The 12,516-nt window shown below is 35.8% G+C and overlaps 1 protein-coding gene across 1 annotated transcript in view; it reads left to right on the top strand.

Moving 5' to 3' along the window:
- Positions 1-12,288, top strand: part of LOC139967320 (isocitrate dehydrogenase [NAD] subunit beta, mitochondrial-like) — a 119,882-nt gene extending 107,594 nt beyond the window's left edge. Inside the window, exons 10-11 of the mRNA XM_071970985.1 lie at positions 2,495-2,555; positions 7,461-12,288. Of these exons, the coding sequence (XP_071827086.1) occupies positions 2,495-2,555; positions 7,461-7,535 (136 nt within the window). The 3' untranslated portion in view covers positions 7,536-12,288. The remainder of the gene's footprint in view (positions 1-2,494; positions 2,556-7,460) is intronic.
- The last annotated feature ends 228 nt before the right edge of the window (positions 12,289-12,516 follow it).

The following is a 12,516-nucleotide window of genomic DNA, read 5'->3' as shown; positions in this document are numbered from 1 at the left end:
TCAAGACGATATTTTTGAGGAATGAACAAATGACGATAATTTCTTGTGAAAGAAATTTGAAATAAATGTGGAAAAATATTCTCTGTTTTATGTGTAAATGTTATTCTAGCATTCCATGGTTAAGAAAGTTGAAAAGAAATAAAGTTTATCAACTTCATTTACTGACTTTTGAACTTCGTAAAAAACCCGTCCTTTACAACATTGACTGTATAGAGAAAAAAACTCTGAAAATCAGTAGAGAAATTACCAATTGTGTACGAAAAGTAAGTTGGTACACCTTTCTAATTTTACGAAAGATCGAGCAAAATACTTTCGAAAAATTCACGCGAAACTGGCATATCGTGCTAAATGCAACAAGTGTCATGTAAACAAGGCTCTAGTAAACCCATTTATGAATAAACCAGAAGACCACATCTGGTGTAAAGCGGGGGGAAAAGAAAGTATTTTCTAGAATTTCCAAAAAAAATAATAATAATATCCTACCATAGTTAAGTGTATAGTAAATAGCCTAACCACTTCGTCGGTTACGTATCTCACGTAACAACAAAAACACAACTAATTGTATTTTGCGAAGTTGACGATTTCTACAAGGACATGGAAACAATATTTAGCATTAAGTTAATCACGCCTGGTGGCCTAAAACATGGAATTACAAGGTTTACTTTCATAAAGATGGCCATACTGTAGCTATTGGGGCCTTGATATCGTGCTATGTCTGTATGGTATAGACTGTGCCTCGTGTATCATGGGGAATAGATTGTTTTGTTCATGCGGAGGAGTCGGTTGGCTTGAGGTGTGTTTTACTTACCTTAATGTTACGGGGATATTTACCTACTTTCCTTGAACGTCTAAGATAATATTTCGCATAACTTTACGGATCCTTTACTGACTGACCTTATTAATTCTAGAGTGGAGCCAAAATAGTTTACTCCATGAAAAGTTTTTTGGAACCGTGCCAAAAATGTTAACAAACAGGTGTTAGACAGGGGGGTTGTTTGGCAAGGTACCTGGGAAAATTCGAAGCACATGTAGCCTACCGTGATATTTAAGTACGGTTAAACACTGCAGTTGTAAACTGATTGTTAGGCAGTCTAGAAACGGGGCTTTGCCGAACGTAGTTTGTTTCTTAATATCGACAGTTTTGTAAGTTAAACTTTATAAAGATTGTAAGACAGATTAATTCTCTTTTCATTTTATCACATAATATAGCTACTCTAACTTGTCATTTTAAAACTTTCATCAGTTTCGTGACAATTTAAATTCATAAAGTTAGTCAGTATTTTGAATCCTCAATTGCGAATTTTTTTATCGCCAGACACGCAAAAATACTTAAACTTTTCCGGGGGCCTTCGCCCCCTGGACCCCCACAAGGGGTTCCACCCCTTGACCCAAACGGGGCTCTAAGGCGGGCCCCTGAACCCCACGCCATTATGCTCGGTGTGTTTGCTGCGCGAAAACACCGGTGGGAAATCGGCAGTTGTTTTTAGTGTGTTCGCGAACACACTAAAAACAACAAGAAAAAATTATCGTAATTATCGAAATATCGCGATAATTTTTGAACTATTTATCGTGACATTAAAAAGCAAATATCGCCCAACCCTACTCCACATGATTCGCCATCGTAGGCCAGCAATTTGTGACCCACTGACTTACACACGGAAGTAAAATTCAAGGGCAGCACGGTTACAAATTGGCAGAGATGGCTCAACTTACTGTTTCATTCCTACAGTATGTTCAAATAACCATGAAATCATATGGACTGCTGTACTAGTCTTGTAGACCCATGGACTCAGACCTAATAAGAAGTTGTTATTGAACAGATTTACAGTTTCACATTTTGATTGAGTGAATTGAAAGACAACTATAGCACAAGCAAAAAGTTTGTGCCTTTGAAAGGGTTATTACTTTAAAGGCACCATGGAAGGGCATCCATGGCTTCAGCTTTCAGTTGCATCGGTTTGGTCAATATCTTTTATGTTTTTTCAGTCATCTCATTCAAATATTACATTTATTAAAAAAAAAAAAAAAATTTAGGAATAAGTTGGTAAGCACAAGGATATTATTTCTGCTCTTGGCTTTCTGTCAAACCACTGTCAACTATAAGTAGTGAAATTTCACAACAAAGTACAAATTTTACTTAGCTGCTTGATCAATCACAGATCATAGTGCCCCTCATCTAAAACATCAGAATAAATATCATGTTTGTCAACCTCCTTCTAGTGTTAAGTGCAAAAGTTTGAGTTGCTCTACTTTCTGGGCTCTGCAGGTCGGGTTAGTGGAGTAAGGGTCGTATCCAACGAACTCTGTAGCTTTTTATTCAATGCAAACTTGAGACCCACTGAAGGGGCATCCACAAATCATGTTTTTGTTTTTTTAGATCATGCATTAACATTTCTTTTCCAGTCAATATGGCTAGACAAGCTATTAGAACTGCTTACATTAAAACTTTAAAATATTAATATAATCTTGTTTTGCTTTTTTTTCTCTTCTTCAGTCTTACAATCCACTCCCAACAGGTTATCGACGCTGTGGAGCGTGTGATCAAAGTTGGAAAGGTAAGCATTCTCTTATCTGAGTTCTCATATTTTAAAATAGTCGATTCCCTTCACAAACAAGATTCCAATCTCACCAGGTTCACTCATCCTACTGCAGCAATGGATGCATCAGAATTCTGGGAAATTTCCTTTACGTCCGAAAAATTGGCCACTGGCCAACAGTGTCACGGTAATAGTTATTAGAAATGTAAAGTTCAGCCACTGTCTGTATTGCCTTGTAATTGGCTATGCACCTCTGCTATGAAATTACAGAAGGTGTTAATAGGTAACTCCTAGGTAACTTTTATAGGCAACAGACTTTCTCAGGATTATAAACATCTGTGATGATGTGATGATATGATGCAAGAGACTAACCTCAGCAGGTCCAGTAAGGTTTAAGTTTGATGTTGTTGGTGTTGGCGTGGCAATAGACGACAATGAGATTCAAGGACAAAGACTCAACAAAGCAAATAGTTCATTTTCAAGATAAATTATAAGTGATTCAAATTTAGCTGTTCACTTATAGAGGATTTGAGCTCTAACCACTCTGCTAGATAAAGAACAAGACTGAACACGCTGCTGAAAAAGTTTACACACATTGCTATCACATGATCACTCCCAACCAATCAGAGATTAGTGCTGCTTCAGTTACATGTCTTAAAGTATGATATTTACATAACATTTTAGGTATCAACACTTGTTTTTTGTATATATGTAAAATCAGTGTAAAAGACTCTCTCCCTTGTGTACCTTTTGCAAAACAGAATTGAAGCCATTGGAACACCTATTCCAGTCCTGTTCCTTTGTAACTAACTTTTTAAAATTAGTCAGAGGTCAACAATGTGGCTACAATTTGAATTTGATAATCATTACTTATTCAGTATCGTGAAATATTGCTACACAGTACAAACTAACAAAGAGTATTCTGTCCAAGTGTATTTGTTGGCCAAAGAAACTGTACTACTGTAAATACAGACTTCACTTGCGTAGAGTCCTGTGGTAAAGTAGCTGAGAAATTAGAAGGCACTTAGTAGTGGTAGTAATTTTTTGATGATAGCTCAGAGTTGGTCCTCGAGTTTTGATTTGGCTAACTGCCAGTGGATTTTGCAGTTTGCTAGCCAAAACTAATTTTAATAATTATAATTCAAGGAAAATGCAACTTGGAATTTGAATTTAACCAGTGAATTGTTTTTTTTTTTTATGGACAAGAAATTTTTAGCAAATGAGAGTGTCAATGATGCTTATCAGTGTGTTTTGTTATTGACAGTTGGTAAGAGATAAATCTAATCTCAAATATGATGTTTGTTTAGTCAGCCGGAAAGAATTATGATGAATCTTTCACAATACAAATGTCAGGAAGGTAAGAATGTTTTGTAGCTCGCAAGGATATATATCATACTTCACAACATACAACACATGTACACTTTGTACTTTTAACTGAACACACCTTCAATAAATCAATAAAATCAACAATAATTCAACTATGTATAGAACAGCTCTATCATTCCCATAAAGAGTGACTCATTGTAAATCCTTAACTTAAAGGTTACATTTCAACCACTACCAGATTCACTCAACTATTTTTCCTTTCATATGGTTCTGTAGAAGCTTCTATGAAATTTGTCTTTGTACATAAGAGTTTGTACTGAAAATTTATGCAAGTTGTGAATTAATAACTTGGACAAATTTTAAACATTTCTACATTTTTAAAACCTTTGGTGCTCAGTTTGTGATACTTTTGCTGTCCTTGATACTCATTGAGGTGGTAAATAATGTCTGTGTTTTTTAATGGTAAACAATGTCTGTGTAATTAAAACCACCCTGTTAAACAACTCAAATGATGGATTGATCAACGGAGGGAGGGACTTTATTAGAAAGTAACTTTTAACTCTGCTTAAGTTAACAAAACTTTCCTCCTCAACTCTAGAACTTTTTAACATGTTGTATGATAAAATACAGCAGTGTATACATCAATAGGGTTTATATATAATGTATAGAGCATTGTATACATCAATAGGGTTTATACATGATGTGCACAGCATTGTATACATCAATAGGGTTTATATATAATGTATAGAGCATTGTATACATCAATAGGGTTTATATATAATGTGCACAGCATTGTATACATCAATAGGGTTTATATATGATGTGCACAGCATTGTATACATCGATAGGGTTAATATATTGTGCACTAGGGATACACCGGATCCAAATTTTTGGATCCGGCCGGAACCGGATTTTGCCGGATAGTACATGAAATCCGGCCGGAACCGGATTTTTTCATTACACTAAAGAAAATCATTAATAAGAAGTAGAAGTATGAAACAAGGAGCAAATCTTAGGTGAGGTATACGCATATTATAAAGAAAGTGAAATTAAGACCCCATTTATGAGATTAAATATGACTTGAAGTGGTGTAATCTACATTCTTTAATAAAATAACTACAATATAATTGTTGACAAGCTTGATACAGTATGTAAATTTGTTTGCTGGAAAAATACTGCATACTACTTATGAAGTTTGTTTTAAAACCATATAAGAGATTGTTTCACACATAAAAATTCAGAGAAAACATGAATGCCAACAATAATAGGAAAGTAAAGATTCAATGGAACAGTATTTTGACTGATAAGTATATGAATGGTCTATTTTAACTGCACAATATTAAACTGATGAAGGCTGCAAGAAATGATTTCACTGCAAACTGTATTTGTTGTATATAGCTTCATATTATTACAGTAGTTGTATTATTTTGGTTGATCTTTAGAAACAGTGGGTCAGACCATTGAGAAAATTAAATTAAACATGTTAAACCTAATTTTTCCTTACTTTGAATGTTTCATTAATTTTTGGAAATAGTTTACATTGATTTAAGTTAATACCAACACCTTTTAAGGAATAATTCAGGCCAGACTTTCAAAAAGATCCGGCCAGATTTTGAAAATGATCTGGCCGGAACCGGATAATTGCTCACTATCCGGCCGGATAGTCTGGCCGGACCGAATATCTTGTGCATCCCTATTGTGCACAGCATTGAATACATCAATAGGGTTTATATATGATGTGCATCATTTGGTTTACTGTTAACCCTCCTGGCTCTCTTTCGACATGGAATACTTCAGGAAATGCAAAGTTCAAATCATTCTTGAAAAACTTTCAAGGATGTGTTTACTTAAAGTGATAAGAAAAAAATTCACAGAACAGATAGTGGCAAATATGTTATTTTATTGCTCTAATACTATGAAGGGTTGTAACTTGTTGCTGTTTTCATTGACTCACAAAGACCTGACAAGGAGGCGTCAATAAAATTTGCAGGTGAATTATTTTTGAATTTGGCTTTTTTATCGTGGTCAGGGTTCAAGACCAGAAGCAATTTTTTTTAATGAAAGATAACCATGACATGTTATGCATAAAGGGCGTGAGCTTGTCACGTTGTTGGCACTTCGTGTTAATGGTTGGTGGCATGGTGCTCGTTCAGAGGCAGTGATGAAAGAAGTAAATAATTTTTAAGTCATGGGTTCTTCATACTCTCTGACTCGAGTAGATCTGTTAAGTTTTTGTGTTTTTTCCCCAAGCAGTGCACTGTAGGCATAGAATTGATCAATTTTAGCCTCCTGCCTAACAGTTGTAAGTGCATAAAATATTTACTGGCTAAAAAAAAACAACTCAGATTTGCACTGGCATTTTCCTGGGTTACAAACCACATCAATTATATTTAGTACAGGCTCTAAAGAACAGCACTTGATATTTGCTGAAAGCAAGAAGTAAACATGTGGCAAAAATCACTGGCATTTAGCCAGTAATAGCCTGAATTTTGCTCTGTACAGAGATGTTGGAGGAATGGGAGAGGGGTGTGGGGTGGTTCATGGGGATATGATTACCTTGAGTTATACGGCTGCCTTTAAGGTAGCATACACCCATTAAAAGCCCCATTGACTTACACACTAAATCACAAAAGTAATGTGGTCTCTAAGTCTAGATAGAAGTTTTCACTAGCTAAACGCTACCCATCACCGGATAGCTGACAAGTTGGCCTTTCATGGCACCATCAATTTTCCGTACCATGACCATGTAGATTTTTTGCTATCCGAGCCGGAAGTTTTCGTCACTTGTAAACAAACCTCTTCACTCAGTGGTAAACAATTTTCCTACGCTACTCCTGGGAGGCCTTAAAGGGGTCTAAAATTGCCTCAATTGACCCAATTTTCTCACTATATGTACTTCCATTCATGCTCTTCAACATGCAAGCCACAAAAGAATAGATCCTGATTGATAACAGGTCAAAAAAGATGTTCTCCTGCTGCTTTTTGGCACTTTTCCTGAAGGAGAACAATCAAGCGGATGTATATAGACTCTCATAGGAGTATGCCACCTTAATCTAGTACACTATTATGTTTGTATGCCTGATGATCATGTTGATAATTTTGAAAATATCAGGGAACGGGGAGCTAAGGAAGCATATTTGACACCCCTCAATGGTACTTGCCCCCTGGTTTATTGCTTTACTGTAAGCCATCTGCATCTGATCATGTGGTTATTTCGAATAATGCAATTGTGGTCAAGACCTACAAAGTTCTTAGTGTCCAACAAGACAATCTGGCAAAAAAAATAGATCAAAGGAAAATATCAAGGTATTAAGTGAATATTTTAAAAATTTTGTGAAATATTTGCTTGAAAACTGTTATTGACATTTTAAACCAGAAGAGATGCAAAGACATGGGGGGGGGGGGGGGTGGGGGAGTGACCCACATGATGCCTAACAGAAAGGGTAATTTCTAAACTGTATGTTTCTAATGTCAGAAACTTGCAGATCTACAGTTTATGTCATTAGTCTCCGTGCTATTATTCTGTATACTACAGGTACCTCCAAGAATCCATCTTTAATTTAATTACAGTTAAGTCTTTCCTTTCTTGATTGTCAGGTCCGTACACAGGATCTTGGAGGTTACGCTACCACTCAGGACTTCACACAGGCAGTGATAGGGAGCTTGAGGTGAAATGAGCCACTACTCTGCTAGGTGATTGCGAATATGCTACACCAGAAGTCAACCAGGGATGTTACACCAGTGAATGTTTCTTCAGGAGAGCATTTTACCAGTTTGTTGGTTTCAGAAGGAAGACAGTGATGTCACTCGATGACTGCTTCCAAACCCCCTTTTGTATTCTTGCGTTTTTATCAAATTTCAGTGACATTTGAAAGTGAAGTTTTGTTTGTTGTTAGAAAAATTGTCTTTCACAATGACTTCAACCTGGGCCTCCTTCAGATTGTGTTTATCTTGTTTTTATTTTACATTTACTTATCATATTTTCTATGTTTTAGTTAAAATATTTTAATAATATAAATTAATTTAAAGTTTGAATTTAAAATGTGGTTTGAAATTCATACCTATGGTTTACCAAGAGTAAGAACATAAACTCATCTGCGTGTTAGGGAAATTGTCGTTGGCCTAGTGCGTTTTGCAGTCAACTTGTTCAGTGTAATTTCACTCATGATCTTTTACTGGTTTTATGTATTTTCATTATGATGGAATGTGATCAACTTATTGATAAAATCATATAGTTTAACAATAAAGCTATAACACAAGACACAATAAAGCTATATAAACTAAGAGTTTGAGAAAGTTCTAACACAGAGCATAATCAGAGGAATTTTAATAACTGTTACTCACTGTTACCCTTCAAAAAGAACATTTAAAAAAAAAAACAATATGAGTTCCAGAGTTCATCTAGCATACCATAACAAAGGGATCTTTGTTTTAAACTCCAATATTTTTCTCTTGCCAATGGAAGCAGGTATTTTGTTTTCTAATGAATAGTTTACACCAGTTGTGACTGAAATCCTGTGTATTATCCCTTGCGAAAACATGATGTACATTGACAGGAAAAATCTACCTCACATTTTGGACTTATGAAGCTTGAATGTTTTGTGGGTCTTCACTAGACGGATTTACCAAGTATCTACAGCTTCCCAAGTTTTATTTTTCAGTTTGCGCATTGTTTGATCATTAGTTGCTGCGTCTTTCTTTGTTACGTGTGCTAGTGTTTGGTTTATATTTATGTCATATAATAAATTATTATTATTATTACTCTTACTATTATCATTATTAATGAATTGAAATGGTTTAGAAAGTTTACCAGGATGTTTTAATAGCTACCTTAAAGTGTTAGCTTTGTAGACTTACTACTTTCTCTTGACCTGTTCATTGGCCCCCTTTTTTCTTTTCTTTTTTTTTTTGCTCAGTTGTTTCTGATGGCATTCTTTTCAGACAGTTATTTATATGTTCACTTTCAACAATAATCCTGTCTGTTCTTCTAACAGTGACATTCTGTTTACTATGAAGACCTACAGTAGCTGGGTTTGCAACTCCAGATCCTTTGTCCTTCTCAACTTATTTTGTGTTCACCCACTGATCTTGCCAGTACCCTATTCTTCTTTATTAAATCAAATAAAAAAATAACCCGCAGTTTGTGTAAGGTTATTGTGTAAGTGATGGTCACGTTCTCCCATAAATAACCCACAGTTTGTGTAAGGTTATTGTGTAAGTGATGGTCACGTTCTCCCATAAATAACCCACAGTTTGTGTATGGTTATTGCGTAAGTGATGGACACATTCTCCCATAAATAACCCACAGTTTGTGTATGGTTATTGTGTAAGTGATGGTCACGTTCTCCCATAAATAACCCACAGTTTGTGTAAGGTTATTGTTTAAGTGATGGTCACGTTCTCCCATAAATAACCCACAGTTTGTGTATGGTTATTGTGTAAGTGATGGTCACGTTCTCCCATAAATAACCCACAGTTTGTGTAAGGTTATTGTGTAAGTGATGGTCACGTTCTCCCATAAATAACCCACAGTTTGTGTATGGTTATTGCGTAAGTGATGGACACATTCTCCCATAAATAACCCACAGTTTGTGTATGGTTATTGTGTAAGTGATGGTCACGTTCTCCCATAAATAACCCACAGTTTGTGTAAGGTTATTGTTTAAGTGATGGTCACGTTCTCCCATAAATAACCCACAGTTTGTGTATGGTTATTGTGTAAGTGATGGTCATGTTCTCCCATAAATAACCCACAGTTTGTGTATGGTTATTGTGTAAGTGATGGTCACATTCTCCCATAAATAACCCACAGTTTGTGTATGGTTATTGTGTAAGTGATGGACACATTCTCCCATAAATAACCCACAGTTTGTGTATGGTTATTGTGTCAGTGATGGTCACGTTCTCCCATAAATAACCCACAGTTTGTGTAAGGTTATTGTGTAAGTGATGGTCACGTTCTCCCATAAATAACCCACAGTTTGTGTAAGGTTATTGTGTAAGTGATGGTCACGTTCTCCCATAAATAACCCACAGTTTGTGTAAGGTTATTGTGTAAGTGATGGTCACGTTCTCCCATAAATAACCCACAGTTTGTGTATGGTTATTGTGTCAGTGATGGTCACGTTCTCCCATAAATAACCCACAGTTTGTGTATGGTTATTGTGTCAGTGATGGTCACGTTCTCCCATAAATAACCCACAGTTTGTGTAAGGTTATTGTGTAAGTGATGGTCACGTTCTCCCATAAATAACCCACAGTTTGTGTAAGGTTATTGTGTAAGTGATGGTCACGTTCTCCCATAAATAACCCACAGTTTGTGTAAGGTTATTGTGTAAGTGATGGTCACGTTCTCCCATAAATAACCCACAGTTTGTGTAAGGTTATTGTGTAAGTGATGGTCACATTCTCCCTTAAATAACCCACAGTTTGTGTAAGGTTATTGTGTAAGTGATGGTCACGTTCTCCCATAAATAACCCGCAGTTTGTGTGAGGTCATTGTGTAAGTGATGGTCATGTTCTTCCATGTGGGAAACCAACATATTAATCTGTTATCGTAAATCTAGTTCAGGATTTGATTTCAGAATGACAAGACAACCTTCTCTTCAGTATTCATTAGATTATTACAGCATACAACATTGCTTAATATCCATGTTAACACTGATGTCCTCTTTGTGAGAAATAAATTCATAGCATCAGCCTCAATAGTGCATTTCACAAACTAGCAAAGACTTTCGTACATCTCGCCTGAATTTTTAACTTAATCTGTAAGTTTCTTTTTCATCAGAATAAGTTGTTTTTTTTTCCATTAAATTTAGACCCTTAAACATTTAAAGATACTATATAGAAACATGCTAGATAAATGACTTGAAGCTGATTTCAATGATTTTGTAACACTAATCTTTATAGTTTTCTTACATATTTTGATAATGATTCTTTTACACAAGTTTTCATGACAAATTGAACAAGACGTTCAGTGCAGTTTCGGTAAAAAACAAATTTGGGATAAATAAATCCAGGGACTTTCACAAATGTTTGCAGCAAGATATGCATCCATATCCTCATGCATTAACTGTGACTTAAGTGTATACTCACATATATAACTTCTAGTGCAGCTTTCGCTAATCTGTGTACCTGAGAATAACAGAAAACCTACTTTTGTTCCAAAACTATGAATTATAAGAGTCATTTACTATGTTTATTATGACTTATGTGGTCCTATTTCCAGGTGATTACAACATTTTCAGCTTGTTTCAAACATTGAGCCTTATAAGACAAGTTAGAAACTATTTCTGGACCCAAGGATCTCACATTTGTTGGACCCAGGGGGTAACATTTGTTGGACCCAAGGCTCTAACATTTATTAGAAGACGTAAAACGTTAAAGTATATCTCAAGTGCCATACGTGTACATGTACATAGTCTGACATGTAACCTGGGATTTCTTTAAGTTTTGATAACTGGTTTTATTAATATATTTTGTCTGTTGCACAAATGTAGAAGTATACAATATTTTATATTGTTGATTTGTCACCTTAGGCAATGTTAACACTGATGATGTTTTATTATTTGGAGTGCTTATATTAATCGTTTATTATTAGAGCTTTGTTTTTGTTGCTGCTTCTGAGGGGTGACATATCCCATCTCCTCCCCCGTCCCACCCCCTCCACTCTATGTCTGCTCATGTAGCGTAATGTTGACGTTCTTACTCATTGTTTAAGCTGGCAGACATTTGGTCATGGCATTACAAGTCTATGTTGACAATTTTCATCATTGTTGTATAAACATTTATGTAGTTTAGGGGTCTGCCAGAAATGTTTGGATGACTTGGAGCAAGTCTTCTGCTATATAATGTTCAAACCCATATTTATTTGTTTAAATGGGGGTAGGGGAGGGAGGGGGGCTAACACACATAAGCAGAATACTCCCTCATCGAAAAAAAATGATAACTTGTTCTCAGCCAACAGCTGGCCATGAACAGGTGTGAATTCCTAGACACCAAATATTGCTATCGTAATGATATTTGCCTTAAAGTAGTATTTCCCAACTTGTAAACCAAGTCGTAACGATACATTGGAGAGATGAAATATCAGGGTAAAGTATACGTACAGCACGTTATGGAATGCTTCCCTCACGATCAAAGAAGAACGCTCTTAATGGTTTCTACTTTGGTTTGCACAAACATTGTCTGAGGTTGTTCAATCTTCAACGGTACATCAGTAGCAGAGTTTTAATGCCTGTTGGAGTTCATCTTTACTAGCAGAGTTTAATAGCTAATGGACTTCATATTTTATAATAGAATAACTTGATACGCAGTTACAAGCTACACACACACACAAAATGAAGAGCAGATAATTGTTTACTTTGTGTCAGTCAGCATTGGTTGCTGTACATAAATTTAATAAAAATTGTTATCTATTAATGAGTGGCATATCTCCGTTTATGTTTTATATTGTTCAATGTGGGGGAGGGGTGGGGGCGGCAGCAGTTTACCTTCACAGTAAGTGTGTGCTCTTCGCGGGTTTTATAGCTTTAATCTTTAAAGCACAATTTACTGAGTGAGAAAAAGAAGGAAGCGAGGGAAATATAATTCCTAAGCTATGAGGTCATTCGTTTTGTGATACTATAAAAATAACCACCCCCCCCCTACTGGC

The sequence above is a fragment of the Apostichopus japonicus genome, chromosome 5 (assembly GCF_037975245.1).
Source record: "Apostichopus japonicus isolate 1M-3 chromosome 5, ASM3797524v1, whole genome shotgun sequence".
Lineage (NCBI taxonomy): Eukaryota > Metazoa > Echinodermata > Holothuroidea > Aspidochirotida > Stichopodidae > Apostichopus > Apostichopus japonicus.
This window is presented reverse-complemented; position numbering and strand designations above follow the sequence as displayed.